We start from the raw sequence: 18,525 nt of genomic DNA, 5'->3' as shown, positions 1-18,525 counted from the left end.
TAAAAATAACTAAAAAGATCGAGCAAAAAATCGAGCTAAAGATCAAGCAACATTATTATGCACTGTATGATACACTTATTTTAATTTGTTGTTTGAAAAAATATATAACATTAAAAAGAAGGAATTTTTTTTTTGCTTATATTCATCACAAAAAATATATTTTTATAAAAAAATAATAATTTGATTGAAAAGCATAACTTTTTTAAGAAACATTAAAATCGAGCCAAATTATTTAAAAACACCAAAATTTTCGAGTCAAAATCAACCCCCAATTTTCCTCTTTTTTTTTAACAAATTGAAATAGATGAATCTTTTAACAAATTCAGTAGTGAAAACGCTCTAAAAAAATGGCAAAAATTTCAGTTCATGAAAAATTTGTGACAAAAACGCAGGAAAAATCCATATAAAAAATCTGCTCGATAATAAATCAATATATTTCGTCCTAGTATCATCATAATCAAAAAAGTGTTGTTTATACACCATTCCATTCCGTCAATTGAATACAACAAGGGAAATCTGGTGCAAGAATAGTGGGGTGGGAATAGTGAAAATATACAAAATCAATAACAAGGGTAGAAAAACTTATTAGATGCCATTGACTCCGGTAAGGTATTTGATAGATGGAGCCTTAATGATCAAAATGCACAACTCAATTTTATAAAAAACGAGCAATAGATCAATCAGAAATGAGTTTATGGGATCGAACACAGTTCTTTGAGCAGTAGCTTTGCAGGCAGAAATCAATTTGCAATCTTCATCTTTTTGGACAAATTGAAATAGGGAATTGATGAATGCTTTAATAATGATTCAAAGCCCTCAAGTTTCACGAAGATCCATGCAGTACTGAAGGTGCTATTGAGAAAATGATGGAAATTTCAAAGATTTAAAAATCCGCCACTTCAATATGCAAAATCTCATTCTTTTCGATTTTTCATTATAGTTTCAATGTTTTATAGAGATTTGATAGTGTTGTACAACAATAAACCACAAAAAAACTACAAAAAAAGGAAGAAAATCAAATCTACAAAACTGTAAAAGGTGGATTCACAAGTTCATGTATCATATAATGGTCCTTTTTAAATAACGCCCATTTTTTTTAAAAAAAATGTCTATTATTTTCAAAAAAAAAACGCATGTTTAGCATTAAACCGGTCTGATTAGTAGAAACCAGTGTATCAGAAAGCGCGTCTAAGTGGGCGCCCAAAACCTGAGCGGCTACCCAGTTGAAAAAAAAGTAAAAATCCCAATATACCATATTCCAAGTTGAAAAAAAGAAAAAGAAAAAGATAGAAGTCGAGAAGAGAATTTGATAATCCATATTGTTAAAACAGTAAACTGTAAAACTAAACAACTGATACAAGTGTAGGATATAAAAGTCAACACTCAACACAATAGAAATATACATAAATTTTAAAAATATACAGTCTAACAAAAGTCAGCACTTATGACTCAATGCAAAAGTCAACTGACTCAACACTCAACAGTTAGCACCAAGAGGCAAGAGTCTTCAATCATCATCATCATCAGAAGGAATATCAATAAGGCAAACCTCATCATATGCATCAGAGTCGAGGCTATCATCATCATAATCATCTCCATCTTCAATATAACATTTGTCCTCTCTGTTTCTTCTGAATCTACCTCTTCCTCCTCCTCTTCTTCTATCTTTCTCTCACTAGTATGTGCAGATGAGGCCTTAAGAGTCTTGACTGCTTGATCTTTTGTTTTGCGCTTCTCTGAACTCAAATATTGTATAATTTTCTCTTTGGTAGCCTCAAGAACATTTTTACACGGGGCAACATCCCATGTAATACCAACCATGGTGTTTTTTAAACCGATAAATGCTTCCATTAGTATCCTTTGCACAATAATTACATTTAATACGATTTTTATCACTTGGATTCGGGTTATAACTACACTTCCAACACGGATCACCTCTCCGACTAGAAATTGAAGAAGATACTTCATAAAACAAGGCTTATTTTCATCTTTTTTTTGTTCTTCAAAATTCAGAAGATGCCTAATCTCATCTCGAACTGCTTCAGGAACCTCTGTACAAGAAGTAACATTACTTTTAACACCAGTAAGATGTTATTTAAACAGCTAATAACCCCATTGGTATCTTTTTCACAAAAATTACACTTTATATAATTTTTATCAGTTGGTTTTGAATTGTAACCATACTTCTAACTTGGATCACTTTTTTCTAAGAGTAGCAAAAATATATCTATGACAAAGATTTTATTTTTGTTTTTGTTTTCCATAACTTAAAAATTGTTTAATCTCCTCCTTGATAGCTTCATAAACATTTTTACAAGTGGCAACATCTCCCTTAATACCAGCAAGATGTTTCTTAAACCGGTTTATACCTCATTTTGTATCTTTTTCACAAAAATTGCATCATTTGGATTCCGGTTGTATCCATATTTCCAACCCTGATCTCCACTCCGACTAACTCCTGAAGAAGACATATCAAAATAAAACAAGCAATCTAAAAAATACACTTACTTTGGTTTTTTGAAGATCTCCACTCTGACTAACTCCTGAAAAAGACATCTAAAAATAAAACAAGCAAACTAAAAAATACACTTACTTTAGTTTTTTGAACTCCAAACTTTGAGAAACACTTCGCTGATTTGATTTTTTGAACTCCAAACTTTGAGAAACACTTCAATGATTTGATCCATTGCAATGTAAATTGATCTAATGAAATGTAATTTTTTGAAAGTTTCTGGTACTCTAAAAGGGATTATGGTGGGTTGAGGGTTCCAATGTCATCATTCTTACCTTTTATATCTTTTAAAAAAATGAAAAAAAAAAAAAGTTTTCCACCTTTGGGTAGGGCACAAGCCGCCTAGGCGGCCACCCAGAAAAGACCGCCCAGTTTTACAGTTTTATCTCCTAGGCCTAAGCGATGCGCCCAGGCCTTCTGGACCGCCTAAGCGGTAAGCGGCCCGTTTTTCTGAACTATGACAAAAACTGACCGGTTTTTAATTAAATTCACCGATTCAAGGCCTAACCAGCTGGATTTGGACCCTTTATGAGGTGTTCATCAAACTACTGGTACTACAAAACTGGGCCTAACCTGACTCGGAACCCTAACAGCTCCAAGCTGACCAACTGGTTTTACGAACAATGGATATATGCATGCTTCAAATTTCACGGTAAATTACACCTAAGCCGTGATTCAAGCAGTATCAAACATCTACTCAATCTGACGGCTTCTATATATGGGTTGAGTCACATGTGAAGCTTTCCCTTTAACGAATTCATGCAAATTTTTGGGAAGCGATGTAACCAGTTCAAATGTGCAGGTAAAACAATTACCCATAAAAAATGTGCGGGTAAAACGACAATTAACTCTCCTTATTATATCTCATGTCATGTGCTCATAAAAACACTCCTCTCAAGAAAGAACTAATATACATTGAAGGAACAGCAATTTGCATTATTGATTTTAAACAACAAAAGGGCTATTTATAATTTTCTAAACAAATATAAATACTTCAAAAATTCCCACAAATTTTCACTATAACCAGCGTGGAGCCCCAAAACATGTGAAAAGACTAGAGATGTAGGAGGTAACCCAAAGATGCACCAACAAGGCCGATAAAACAGACAAATAAAAAGGAGAAACCCACTTGCACTTTCACTCGAGGCCGCTTTTTCACTAATGCCTGCAAAACCAATAGAGGAAAGAGGGTGCTTTAAATGCGTTGGAAAAAAAAAAAATTTGCCTACCGATGCCAAATATTATCAGAAAACTCAGATAAAATCCTGATCCCATGCATATAACTAAGAGAGAGAGAGAGAGTCCATGTTTGGAGACTTGGCCGAGGCCCCTCGGACTCGGCCAGATTACTCGGCCACGCCCTAAAGGCAAGGCAAGTTTCATCCAAATAGCTTGTACCAATTTATAAATTGTAAATATATGTTATTATGTCAACTGTAAACGCTTGAATAACCTTTTGGATAGTGTAAGTGCATGAGCGACTGGGTAATCTTTTAAGAGTGCAAATCTTTTAAGGGAGAATGAAAATGCAACCCAATTAGGAGACTTACCATTTCTTGTTGCAATGTTTCATTTTGCTCGAGGATAATGCTTTTCTCTTCCTGCAACCTTGTCATCATCCTCTCAGCCTGAAAATGTTCCATCCACAATCATTAGAACCTTGAGCTAAAAAAAGGGCTCAAAAATGAAATTTTAATTGGACAGAAAGTTTAAAGACACACAACAATTGAAAAAAAAAGGGGGAAGCATGACATAATGCTCATCTCGATGTTTTCACAACTGCTAACCCTTACCCTCACTCTATAAAAATTTGCACTCCCATGAAAAATGCTCTTCTGTTGAATTTATTTTGTTCTCTCCTCCAGCACTGTTTAAAAAAGCCAAGGTACAACACCTCCTGTGTTGTTACAGAAGGGCCAGATTTCCAAGAACTAATAAACTCCTTTAGGGTCCCAAAGAAACCGAAGAAATGGCCCCGCATTCCTCTAGGAAATTCACCAATGCTTCTTCTCTTGAGCCATTCCAAACAATGCACAAAACTTTTGCAATTGGATACCACTGTTTCGAAGATGGTTAACTATGAGCATTGTGTCCCTAAGCACTCAATCAAAGCCACTTCCATAAGGAGGCGCTAATAACCTCTTTTAACTTGCAGCACACGTTTTACTTCGCTTTCAGCATGAATACTAGTTTAAGTGGTTTAGAGCACAATGACAAATCAGGATTTTTGTAGCCGATCCCAAATAGTTGGAAAAAGAATATGATGATATATATATACACCATTGGGCCCCGAACCTTTGTTCGAGCATCGAATCTGTTGCGCTCCAATATTTTTCCTTGAATCTGCTTTCGCTTGACAGCCGGCCCCCACGGTTCTGGTTCTTTCGGGCGAGAAGCAAGCCGGGGCCTACAGGCGGGCATCTCCCGCAGCGCAAGCGGCATTTTTCGCCACCCGATAAGCAAATGATTCGAGAGTAAAGGCGGAAAATACATACATATGAAAGCCACTACACAACGCCTATGGGCGAAAATGAACAGTGTTTTGCCCATAAGCTCGACACAATCCGATTTTTTTGGACGGGGTAGATTAAAAGATTGCAACGGACATAGTAGGTCCGTTGCAGTATTTTTCATGCAAAAAAACACGGGCAACCGCCACAACTCCCGTAGATCCGTGGCGTTTTTAAGGCAAAACCGTCACGGACATAGCATATCTGTAGCGGGGCGAAACACTATTCAATTTCGCCTATAGGTGTTTTTAAGAGTTTTCCTATATATATATATATATATATATATATATATATATATATATATATATATATATAGGTAGGGATCTCACGCAACGATTGTGTCATAGTATAATGAAACAATCTTCAAAAATCATGTTAAGACCATTTGTTTGATCCAAATTTTAAAATATACACTCTTTTCATTCTAATGAACAATCTCAAAAAAGAAAATTTTGAAAACACAACCTAGAAAATATTTTTTTAGCCCAATTAACATAGGCCGTCCACTTTGATAAGATGCTTAGATCTAGGCCTTAGAAGGATTTTTTCTTTTCCAATTTTTTTAAATGGCTTTATTATCATTAGAAAAATAGTGTTAAAGATGAAAAAAATGATTTTGAGTATGTAAAGGCTAAGATCTTGAAATTCACCAAATGAATTGTCTAGATTCGTTGTTGGAGGGGAACTCATTTTGACCATATCTAGGGTTCAAATCGAACTTTTTTTTTTTGGGATTCAATATTGAGATGAAGAGTGTGTGTGCAAAATTTTGGTTCATACAAATACCACAAACATGGTTTTTAAGAAGTGTGGTTGCATGATACAATTGTTGCATGAAATCACTGCCATATATATATATATATATATATATAAATATCATGACTTTTGTTATTACTGAAGATATAGCCCTTGATAGAAAGAAATGGAAGAATAGGATTCATGTAGCCGACCCCAAATAATTTGGATAAGGCTTGGATGATGATGATGATGATGATCAATCCAGCGACTCTTTCCTCAACCATTCCAATAGACTCATGCTTTATGTTCTTGAACTTCCAAACTAGTGAAAGGGTTCTAGGACAATAAAGAACAGATAAAAATACTATGATCCAAGCCAAAATGGACTTAGGGTTATCTGCTCCTCAGGGAAGAGGTAATAGACTTACCAAGGAGTCAGTCTCCATACAAATATCTCTACATGATTCCTAGACATAATATAACTCTAAAACAAGTACTTGGAAACAATTCAACACTCCACCACCCAACTGACTTGAACTAACTCCAATCGACCCTGCCTCCACTCCTTGTTATCAACTCTTCCATGGTAAGAACAAATATACAGTTGTCTACTGATTGGGCTACTGGTGAACCACATCAGAATGAAAGTTTCACCCCCAAACTGCAATATCAGTTCCATCCGAAGTGCCACACCTAGGACTTCAACCAAACTACATTTTACAGGTCCTAATAAATGACCAAATGTGTATGTAGTGATACTAAATAGGAAGGCAGCCTCCTGCCTAGCTTATCAAATAACAAAATGCCTAAATTACCCATTTCTGAATTTACCATAATTCTTCATCCGCTTCAATTTTTCATAGCCTTGCATATTTCCAACTTGATTGCAAATATAAGCAATCAGATCATAGAAGACATATATAAATCCTTCAGGCTAATCGACAATACAAAACTATGCAGGGGCCATCATTCTGCCTCTAATAGAAATACAAAGACGATTTTTTGACGAACAAATGCAGATGCCTGGTGATTTCTAATAATACTCAACATCACTGATGGGTAATTTGTTGTATGTAGGAAGAAAAAGCAAAAGCTATAATCAGTACTGCACATGCAACTATTATTTAGAAGCATAGGTTATTACTGATACTTGAGATAATTAAAAGCACATTCAAGTTGTTCTAAGGAATTGGGCAAAGGCATGAAAAACATGTGGGCATAAGTAATGAGTACAAACACCACATCTAGGTAGATAGGATATTTACACTATAATTTGAGAGATCCTTTGAATGGTCATCGCTGCTAAAATAATTTCCATGAGCGAAATAGTAATGCATTAAGAGAGTGCTTGGAGTTAACCAAGGTCTAAAACTCAGATGAGTCGACTATGGACTTGAATCAGGACCTCACCAAGTCTTGCAGGGACATATTAAAACTGGCTTCAGTTCCATTCTTTTATTAGTGTTTTTTGAAAAATACTTGCAGAGTCTATTTGAAACTTCAAATACTTGCAGAGTCTACTTAGTATTGAATCGACTTGGATTGGGACACTATGAAGTCCAACCCAAATCTATATTTTTTAGCATATAAAAACCTTTAGTCTAACAAAAAGAAAAAAATGAAAAAATAAAATAACAATAATAATGACAACAATAAAGAGAAGGGCATCATAAATGATATGCTGGAGTTTCTGGAATCTTTTAACAATTGACATGAATCTCCAGCACTTGAGAACTAATTGCTCGTGATTCATTTACTCCATTGAGTATAATAGAAAACAAAGATCATTTCCCAATAGGACTAAGGGATATAAACTTTATACCCTCCCAAAATTTTATATGATGATTATTTCCACATAACCATGGGGATAAAATTCAGTGAACAATACTTCTGTCTGCAGGTGCTCCAGCAGTGTCACCATGGAAGATCTTGTTGGAAACCCCAATTATAATAAAATAAGGGAATGAGGGAGAGTGTAATGCAAGCTCCTTCTAGTGGGGACTTTATTTCCCGTTATAAAGGAAGATGTGCCTGAGGTCCAAGATTTCTTGGGGATTTAAATTTCGAAACTCACCCTTGTCCAGTCATCCTCTCAAAAAAACAATATATATAAAAAAAAGCTTCTATACGTAAGTAACAATTTTAAGTTTTTAATTACCATTTGAAGTGTGATGAGAAAGAAGAATAAGATATTTTCCTTATTAGGGCCAAGGCCAGGATTATATATACACTATCGTATTTGCTGGTAAATGAACCAAGGAAATATCTTAAGCAAACAGAAGTAAATCTGTGAACCACATCCATAACATAAAATTTGATTGAGTACAGACCTCACTCAGCTTTGATCTCAGATTCTCGATATCCTCAGTAACCTGTCAATAAGCATAAAAACAATAAGTAATAGATACAGAAGTAAATCTGTGAACCACATCCATAACATAAAATTTGATTGAGTACAGACCTCACTCAGCTTTGATCTCAGATTCTCGATATCCTCAGTAACCTGTCAATAAGCATAAAAACAATAAGTAATAGATATCATAAAACCAAATATGATTGAGGAACATATGGAGGTATCCAAACATTCAATCAAGTTTTCAAGTTACTTACAAGCCTGCATGGACTTGTACATAATAGATAACAGTTCTATATTTCAGTGAATGACTCATATTAGAAAGAATAACCGACCCCAAATAAATTGGGATAAGGCTTGGATGATAATGATGATGGACATTAGAAAGAATACAGTATCTTACAACTTGAGGCGGAGGAAGGTTTTCAGTTTGATCCAATGGTTGCTCTTTTGCTTTTAAAGTTTCATAAGCTGGCTCTGTTTCATAAGCCGGTTCTGATGACCTCAAGGCTGCATTGATTGGTTGCAACACGGGAGAGTTGGGGGGGCTGATAAGGACCACTTTCAACTTGTATTCTTCAAATTTTCTGCTATTTTCTTGTGAAAACTGTGAAAGAAAGATATACATAAGAAACTAAGAAAGCGAAACTAAAGAAAAGGTGCAACTCGAAACACTAATAAGGATCACTATCAACTCATTTCTTCAATTTTTCTGTGATTTTCTCGGGAAAACTGTGAAGGCATGAAAGACCTAGAAAATTGAGCAAATGGAACTAAAGAAACTCATTAATTCAATTTTCTGTGATTTTCTCGGGAAAACTGTGAAGCATGAAAGACCTATAAAATTGAGCAAATGGAACTAAAGAAAAAGGTGACTCAAATCACTAACCAAGCCAGATGGGAGGTCTTCTACGGTAGTCCCAAACGGAACAACAGTACTCTGAACTAAGAACTTATCCTTGCACTGCATGCCTAGTGGTACTTCATGAGGAGCTTGCATTGTGACTACATCATTGTAAGCCAAATGTTAACTATCAAGAAGAACATTTTCTTGTCATAGTTGACTTCCAAACAAATAAAAAACAACAAATGCGAAAGTAAAAGATTGATAGTAGGAATTATCATATCCTTTTATTTTCAAAACATCACCATGCATTCTCAGCAAGTTTCAGGAATGCTTAATACTTGAGATATAGCCTCAGTTTTGGCTCCTCACCAAAATTGAGATGGAGATTACAACCCACATCTTTGAGTTATAACACCATCATTGAGCCAAAATACAGATAATAATTTCCAGTAAATATTTAAAACAAGGGAAATTTATCAAATTATGCGTGAGAGATGAACAATTTAACACCTTGCCCAAATCTTTTGATTTAATGTCAAAATACCCATAGACAGTCACACAATCTTGAGTTAGAATACTTGTAAATCCATTGAATGTTAAATTATTCATCTCCTATGGGTATTTCAATAAATTTCATTTAACATAATTTGTTTACTTAAATCTTTAAAGGGTGTGGTTTGCTTAGAGCCTAGGCTCTAAACAATCAAATTAGAGCCTACTTTCAAATAGTATCGAGAAATGTGGTTTCAATACTGGAAATCTTTGTGGTAGCCTTAAAATATAAAGCTTGAAAAATAGTGTGGATCGACATATCTATGAAAACTTGAAAATCTTGAAAATTGACGGTCCAAAAATGCGTTACAAAATACATTATTTCCAAATCTTGAAATCTATTGTTTTTCTTATGTCCATGCATTTTGATGTCGAGATGAAATTTGAGAATATTTAGGCATTAAAACAACCTCTTCTAGTGAAAGTTTTGAGGCAGGCTCTAATTTGAGGGTTTAGAGCCTCAGCTCTATATAAACTTTTCCCATTTTTAAATCATCAAAAAGATCAAAATCAGCCACAATTCTATATTCCAGCTTCATTTCTATTTGTGGCCATAAACCTTATTTTCCAAAACATTTTAGGTAAAAATTCAGCTCAAATTCCAGAATTTCTTACAATATGTACACCATGGCTCCATGCATAGCAAAAGATAATGAGCCCAAATGGGAATATTACGTACAACTAGCCAGCTACATGGACCAGAAAGCCAGCTCACAGCACCACGTTAAATGTCAGATGGAAAACAAATTGTCATTTAAAACCATAGAAGGTGTAGGAGGATAGTATAAAATAAAAAAAATGAGTAAAATAAAAGCTCAAGATTTTCGGGTTGTATCTAAACTTAATGAAGCGCATTGTAATTAGTACAACATTTTTCATATCATCCCATGGGAGGAATCACAATTACCTGTAAAGTCACAAGTTGCATATGGCAAGATAACTCCAATGTTTGGACGCACAGTGTATTTCTTGGGAGAGGTTGTCTTAACCTGCCAAAAGCAAATTGTTTAAATTTTTCTTCTGTTTTTTTCTTCTTTATGAATGGTGATGTCTGGAGTTTATCCTTCAAGAGATCGTTAAAACGTCAAACAGTGTGATTCTTTTTCAGAAGGAATTATTAAGGAGAAAATACAGATAAAAGGAATTAGAGTATATTAAAATTCCGAAAATGCATTACATTCCTAAAATGCATTATATACTATCAAACTAGCACTACTTTAACATTAAATGGGATGCCAAAGGGATGTCCATGTTTACAGTCACATTATGAATACCATTAAAACTCATCCAAGTCAGGGACAAAGTAAGGAAGTTAGATAGAAAGAATCCATGTTCAATAAAAAGTATCACCTTGAAAGCAACATATTGGTCCGAGTGGTTGACAAGCTGAACAGAGCATGAGCTTTTCTTTTTAAGTTCAACTGCCAAATTGAAATTCAAATTCTGTTAGACTTACATTCAAATAGAGATATTCGCGCATGAAGCATCTTAAATGATTGAAAGTTTGAAACAAGGAACACGATAAAAAATGATAAGATTGAAGGCAGCAAATCTTGCATAACAATAAAAAGAGAACAAAGATGCCATTAAGCAGTATAGTTTTGCTAAATTGCAATTACTTAGGTTGTGGAATAATCGTAATTGTAAGTGTCACAATTGGTACTCTTACCACAACACAGTACATAGATGTCCAAATGTATAGGACCATTGACCAGCCTCTTTGTAAGGATATTCCTGCTCAGTATGCCTAACCCTTGTACTCGGATAAATATGTGTCGTAAACACCAGCTTCTTACACATTACCAAAACAGTATTTCCACTAAAAATGTGTACCAAACCAAAATATATTCATAAAAATACACAACCTTTTTCCAATTTTTTGCACCTTTCCGCAAAAGTGATTAAAAAAACCGTCAGAACATTATCCATTGGACCAGTTTCTTTACCATCAATCAATCCAATTACTGGAAGACCATAACACATTCAGGCTAAAAAATGAAGCAGTGATTGGAAACTTGGTGAGTCGGGCTTGGACTCACCCCAGCCACTCAATCCCAGTGGAGTCCCAGCTCCAGGTCCGAAACGTCGAGGCTAAAGCCAAGTCCAACTGGGTAGTGGACACTACTTTGTTATTCTTTCCGGAGTCACTTTGTTATTCTTTCCAGAGAGTCCACCGAGTCGGACAGTGATTTGGGATACAGCCCTACACGGTTCGTGGCCCGAGCCCAAGACCGAGTTTTCAATCACAGATATAAAGTACTTCACCTATTTTGTGGAACAGTGAAAATCCAATCCAAAAAAGTACCAATTATAATCTCAGAAGTAAAGACCACACTACGAACCCTTCCATACATGCCCTAAAGAGACCATAAAAACAGTCCAGAAACAAGATGAAAGCCTGAAACTAAGAAGCAATGACTATTTTAAACTATAATATCCAGCATCTCTAGAAATACTGGTTGATCATGATGTTGATCACCACAATGAAAGACTTGCACAACTACCAGAAGGATATACTTTAGTTCACAGTAAAACGAATTATTTCACCATAGATACTTAACCACTCGATGGAATACCAGAACTCATCTCTTCCAAAAGTAACAATTACAATTTTAATAATCAAGAACCCTCAATAACCCCCTGATCATAAATGTCCATTAAACAAAATGCAAATGTCCAGAAACAATACAACGCAAGATAATAACTTGAAAACAAGTAAAACACATAAAAAAAAAAAGACTGTAAGTAAGAAGCAATCAGTATTTCAAACTGTATTATCTAGTATCTCATGGAATCGTGGTTGATCATGGCCTCAAAAGACTTACAGGTGAACTTCAGCTCGCGGGGTTGGATACCTACAAGCTCCCCGCTCATGTTTCTCTCACTAGAATTACGTTTCTCTCACTAGAAATTCGCAGTAGCTGAAATAATCTGCAATCACAAAGCTATGCAACCTTCAATTATCCGAAAAAGGGCAGCATTCTATAACCAAAGGGAGGAATCAACCCAAAAAAGGGAAAGCATCCGAAGGGGAAATTTAACCAGAACACCCGTTGACCAAAAATGTCCCAATCTTTTATTCAAATAACCATAGTTACCATGAGCATGCATGTGCAAAAACAATTTAAAGAAACTAATTCCGCTATGCAATAGCGTTTACCCATCTTTCTTGTGGCAGTGGAGCATTATGAAGTGCACATATCGAAGGATTTGACAGGCGTCAGAGATAAGGATTTGATAAGCAGTTGATAAGGGTAATTTTTTCTTCAAGAAGTTTCATTGAACCGACAGTATATATTTACTGTCACTTGAGAAACTAAAATTACAGTTGAAATTTTTGTGTAAAATAACAACAGATGCCCTCTCTCTCTCTCTCTGTTCTTTTTTTTTTTTTTTTTTTTAGGGTTGAACAACAAATTGCTATTCACTGGTTTTTATATGAAAAGTTATACCTTTATATAACATATATATGTTTGACACCTTATATGGACTTTTTTCCTGAGGTTTTTACCGTAGTATGAAGAGCTTTTTCATGCATTTAGGTTATTCGGACTTACACGTGTCCTTTTTTCCTGAGCAATCTTAAGGAAAATTAGATTAAATCCAAAAACTTATTTCAAAAATAAATTTTTAAGAGGTGACTCACTTCTACATGGACTCATATAATTATAAACCGTGTGATTTATAAATTTTCCAAATAAGAAATAAAAATAAAATAAAATGACATGAATTATTTACATTGTCAGAAATTAAGAACCATCAGTTGCAGTCGGAAGTTAACTGTCCATAAATTTCACCCATGCCCACAAGAAAAGCGGAAGAAAACAGTTCGCTACCAATTTCCCAATATTTTGCATTTGGCCTTTTTTTTTTTTTTCCTCCATTAATATTTTTAAAAAAAATCGTCACTTTTTGTTGAACTTAGAGGAGTGGATGCCCAAAATCCTTCACCTAGCAGTAAGATGGGTAATCCACGATCCTTATATACGCAGATGAAAACATGCCCTCTAGGTCTAGAAATTCTTTCTGGGATTTAAAAATAAATAAAATGGGGCTAAAATAATCAAATATATCATTCCAAGAGATGCTGGTATTTCACTATGAGTTCAAAGGTTTAAGAACAAATTTGAGTTCTATATCATCTTTGCGTCTATGAATTCCCTAAAACTCGAAATTAGACATTTGCTACAGTCCTGTACTTTTTTAAGATGATTCTTTTTTGAAAAAAATCAGCAAAAAATTATTTCATGGGCTTCAGAATAAATGGTAATTAACAAAGCATTCAAAACTGAAACTTAGAATGAGGAAGATGGGCAAATTCTAGGAGAGAAACAGATTAAACAGAGAGGAATACTACAAAAGTTTTTGACTCCATGGATCACCCCCAAAATTTGCAGAAAATAAAAGAATTGGAAACCTGGAGATTTACCAAATAACATTTAAAAATCACACAAGCTATGAAAAATAAAAAATAAAAAAAATTAAAGGGGAAAACAAATATATAATGAATTACTGGTCATGATGAAACTTGAGGACATACCTCTACAATAGCAGAAACTAGTGGAGCAAAGCCTTAACCCTAACCGGAAATAGAACTGAGATCTCGAAGACTTCAATTGAAAATACTCTAAACCTAATCAGAAAAAAAAAGGAGGATGCGTGTGAAAATAATGGAGAAGGTGGGCAGAGGGTAAGCAGTTGCACCAGCCACGTTCAGGCGGGCTTTTATGAGCAGTTGGTGGAGCCAAAATATTTTTCAACGTTTAAAAATGAAAAATGACCAACAAACCCCTAGTAACTTCTATTAATATCTGTAATGAACCTTGCCTCATATTTATGAAAAAGTTTCTATGCCTCTCCTAATCTATGGTGACGAAAAGTTTCTATGCTTCTTCTCATATATGGCGATGAAAAGTGTTTTACGAATGGAAAGAGGAGAGAGAAAGTCGAAGCCTTACATCCACGGATCTAATCGAAGCTTTACATCCACGGATTAAAGCCTAATTGGCTACATCTTCATTATTTTTTATGAATTATAGTATAATAACTTGATCCTTATTTTCTAAATACCTAATTTTATTAATAGATATATACATGTACATCTATAATGATCATAATAATGTATATCAATAACCCGAGATATCCATGTACTTTTTAAATTATGGATGTATATCAATATGAATCCTAGATATCCATATCCCAGCATTTTAAAACTCAGTGATTTCTAATTGAGATAGCCGCTGTGAATAAGAATCAATCAGTTTGGATCAATGGTTTAAAAACCGGATCGGGCTTTTCAAAAACCGAACCGGATCGGCGAATCGGCGATCCGAATCGGCGAATCGACGGTCCGGATCGGAATCGGGTGAATCGGTCAGAATAAAGCTTCAAAAAAATCCGAAAAAATTATTAAAATTCATTATAAATATTGTTTTTTAGGAATTCAATAAAAAATGAGGGTACTCCATTAAGAATTTTCATGTTTTTGGATGAATATGCGAATATTGATATGTTCTTTCCCTGCATGAACCGCCATTCAACATTTAATTTACATCACACAAAAGGATAAACATAGAAAGTACAGCAAATTTTCAAAAAATTCGATCATGGATTAAAAAAAAAATTAACAAATTTTCAAAAAGTTCGATCATGGATTAAAAAAAAAATTTCATAAATTTTCTAAAAATTCGATCATGGATTACAAAAAATTCGATCATGGATTACATAAAATTCGATCATGGATTACATAAAATTCGATCATGGATTACATAAAATTCGATCATGGATTACAAAAAAAAAAAAAAACATAAAAAAACAAAAAATTCGATCGTGGATTACAAGAACAAAAAAAAACAATTCCATCATGGATTACAAAAAATTCAATCATGGGTTACAAAAAAAAAAAAAACACAAAAAATTCGATCATGGATTACAAGTAAAAAAAACAAACATTTTGATCATGGATTACAAAAAAGTTGATCATGGATTACAGAAAATTCTATCATGGATTACAAAAAATTCGATCATGGATTACATAAAATTCGATCATGGATTACAAAAAAGTCGATCATGGATTACAGAAAATTCTATCATGGATTACAAAAAATTCGTTCATGGATTACATAAAATTCGATCATGCATTACAAAAAAAAAAAACAAAAAAAAACAAAAAATTCGATCGTGGATTACTAAAAAAGAAAAAAACAATTACATCATGGATAACAAAAAATTCAATCATAGATTACAAAAAACTCTATCATGGGTTACATAAAAAACAAAAAACAAAAAATTCGATCATGGATTACAAAAAAAAACAAACATTTCGATCATGGATTACAAAACATTCGATCATGGATTACAAAAAATTCTATCATGGGTTACAAAAATAAAAAATAAAAAATAAAATTCGATCATGGATTACAAGAAAAAAAAACAAACATTTTGATCATGGATTACAAAAAATTCGATCATAGATTACAAAAAATTCTATCATGGGCTACCAAAAAAAAAAAAAAAAAAAAAAAAAAAAAAATTGTTCTTCACAGAGTCGTTTTACATAAGCGATTTTAACTCAAAAATTCACCTCCAAGTGAATAAATTACATCCAATTGACTATATTTTCTGATAAACAACAATATAAGGAATCAAAAACCTAAATTTTTAACACATTATTTCTAATATATCATGAAAACAAAATCAAAAGGCGGAAAAAAAAAAAAAAAACAGCGGAATTTGGTTCCGCAGACATCTCACTGTTCATATCAAATTTCTTGTTGTAATTGACCAGATTACGTAAAATTGAAAATTTTAAATCATACTAGATACAATAAAGATTAAAAACCCTAATTATTGAACTCATTTTGTTCAAAATATGCCATGAAATAAATCAAATGGCGGAAAAACAAAAAAACCCAAAGTTCTTACCTGTTTTTGTGAACCGAAGCCTTCAATCTCCAAAAAAGTCTGTTTTTCTCAACGATTATCACAAATTAGTAACAAAATCTTTTGATTCACAGCTTTAAGATCAATATGCCTACAAATTTTGAAAGATTCATGCCCTATTTGGCATGAAATTTCAGAAATGGCGGAAACCCTGAACCCCGAATTTTTCTTGATAAAAAAACAACCAATTTTTCCACCATTAAATCGTTAAAAAAGCTGAATAAAGCTGTTTACAGCCTGAAAAACAGATCACGTGCCGAAAAAAACAAAAAAAATGATCAAAATATGACAAATTTGAAAAAAATCCGTGAAGAACACTGTGCAACCCGTGTTCTTCACGGACTCGCCGATTCCGCACAGTGAATCGGCGAGTCACTGTGCGGAATCGTCCGGTTCTCTCTAGAACCGGACGATTCCCGGTTTTTGAACCGATCCGGTCCCTTTTTCGTGAATTCCGAGTCGAACCGGGCGAGTCCGGTTCGACTCGGCGATTTTTAAAACGCTGGTTTGGATGATAGGAGTATCGGCCCGATTTTTCCCTAAAATCCTATTCGTATATATATATTTTTAAAAATTTATTTAATATTTTCTTAGGTCCCACCATATCCTCAACATGCAGCCCCTTATTTATATTTTTATTTTATTTCATTTATTTTTTAGTATTTTTTGAATCATCAATTTCCACCAATCTAAACCCAAACCAGATCATTGATTTAGTGATTCGACATAAATTTGAGGTGAACGATCCGCCCCACTCTACCTGGGTTTTGAAATAATGGTCATGAGTATATTTCACTCTCTAATCAAGGTTTGCAAGTAGACTAATGAACCCGAGTATCTCCAATAATATCCAAAATTATCTAGGGGCCTTTGTTTTTCCAAGGGCCACAAAATTTCTAGGGAAGTTTATCCAAATATGCTTACCCATTTTAAACTATTCCAACTCATGATTTTGTATATTTTGATATTTTGATAAAATTACTTAATTTAAATTAAAATATATAGATAAAATATCAAGCAATTCATATTTTAAGTACATTCTGATAAATTTCCCATAATTTTATGGCCATGACTCATTAGAATGATTTACATCTAGTCAATGGATGCCCTAGGGAGGGAGTCCCCTTATAACGGTCCCCAAGCATAGATGGTTGGGGTGGCAGGGTATCATAACATGACATCTTGTATTTCATTCTCACCATGCCCCAAATTTAAATTCTCAAAAAAGGGTTTGTACGTAATTATTTTTTTACATTTAAAAGTCATTTTTCTCATTGAATTATTAAAAAAAAAAGAAAAAAGTTGACTACAAAAATACCATTTGTCTTTTGTACATAGAGGTCACAATTATTCCTTCACATTAGATGTCAATTTGGATGGCTTGGGGTGAGCCACAAGAGTTCAATATTTTTTATTATTTTTTTAACGTTGTGTACATTCAAAGAAACTCTTACAACCATCTATTTTGAAATTTAAGGGACAATAGTAATTGTGACGTCCATATACAAAAGATATACGGTCTCTTAGTAGAGAATCCCCCCACAAAAAGGGTCAAATGTCGAATAGTTGATAAGTTGAATATATTTCAATATGTTTTCTTAATATAAATATGGAAAAAAATTTGCAGTTGTGGCATCTACTAGAGAGAGTCTTTTATGCCAATAATAAAAGGATAATTATTTGGTGTGTCCAAGCCTGCACATGTTACGATGCGGGCTTGGACATCTACACCATTCACCAACGAAAAATGTAGGTCTACACCATAAATAGTATTCATCAAAATAAACAGTAAGATCAATGGTTCAAATATTTTGTTCAAAAAATATCATTTATAGTTTTTAAAATTTATTTATTTTGCATATTAATAATCTATTGTTAAAGATTATATATTCCCTACAAAATATGATTAAATTATATTTAAAAAATAAATTATTAAGTGGCTCGCATTTCTACGTATAAGTCCGTGGACTTATAGAAACCATGTCTATAATAACAAGAGCACAAACTGATAAATGTAATTATTTATTGATACTACAATGAAAATGGACATTCTGGACCCTTATAGAATAGG

At 33.7% G+C, this 18,525-nt stretch overlaps 1 protein-coding gene across 3 annotated transcripts; it reads right to left on the bottom strand.

Annotated features, from left to right (window-relative positions):
- Positions 1-3,427: 3,427 nt before the first annotated feature.
- On the bottom strand, positions 3,428-14,197 carry LOC18445200 (vesicle-associated protein 2-2). 3 transcript variants are annotated; one of them, XM_020674229.2, is made up of 10 exons: positions 14,053-14,197; positions 12,338-12,443; positions 10,863-10,933; positions 10,420-10,501; positions 9,003-9,118; positions 8,517-8,720; positions 8,222-8,263; positions 8,091-8,132; positions 4,063-4,140; positions 3,428-3,677 (listed from the first exon to the last, which is right to left on the bottom strand). In XM_020674229.2, the coding sequence occupies exons 2-10, from the start codon at positions 12,384-12,386 to the stop codon at positions 3,567-3,569; spliced, it is 795 nt and encodes a 264-aa protein (XP_020529888.1). In that variant the 5' UTR covers positions 12,387-12,443; positions 14,053-14,197; the 3' UTR covers positions 3,428-3,566. The 3 variants fall into 3 exon arrangements, with proteins under 3 accessions (XP_020529888.1, XP_006855403.1, XP_020529889.1); XM_006855341.4 differs by lacking the exon at positions 14,053-14,197 and adding an exon at positions 12,673-12,970; XM_020674230.2 differs by lacking the exon at positions 14,053-14,197 and adding an exon at positions 12,611-12,686.
- Between the last annotated feature and the right edge of the window lie 4,328 nt (positions 14,198-18,525).

The sequence above is a fragment of the Amborella trichopoda genome, chromosome 2 (genome assembly GCF_054954075.1).
Source record: "Amborella trichopoda isolate Santa Cruz 75 chromosome 2, AtrichopodaSantaCruz75HAP2 v2.0, whole genome shotgun sequence".
In the NCBI taxonomy this organism is placed as follows: domain Eukaryota; kingdom Viridiplantae; phylum Streptophyta; class Magnoliopsida; order Amborellales; family Amborellaceae; genus Amborella; species Amborella trichopoda.
Note: the sequence above shows the minus strand (reverse complement) of the source record. Positions and strands in the feature narration are given on the sequence as shown.

Bases quoted from the DNA above. Each gene is read 5' to 3' on its own strand.
- LOC18445200 (XM_020674229.2), bottom strand. From the start codon at position 12,386: ATGAGCGGGGAGCTTGTAGGTATCCAACCCCGCGAGCTGAAGTTCACC. The intron at 10,502-10,862 runs GTGATACTTTTT...TGCTTTTGGCAG, and splicing joins ACCAATATGTTGCTTTCAAG to GTTAAGACAACCTCTCCCAA. The intron at 9,119-10,419 runs GTAATTGTGATT...ACAATGATGTAG, and splicing joins TGCAACTTGTGACTTTACAG to TCACAATGCAAGCTCCTCAT.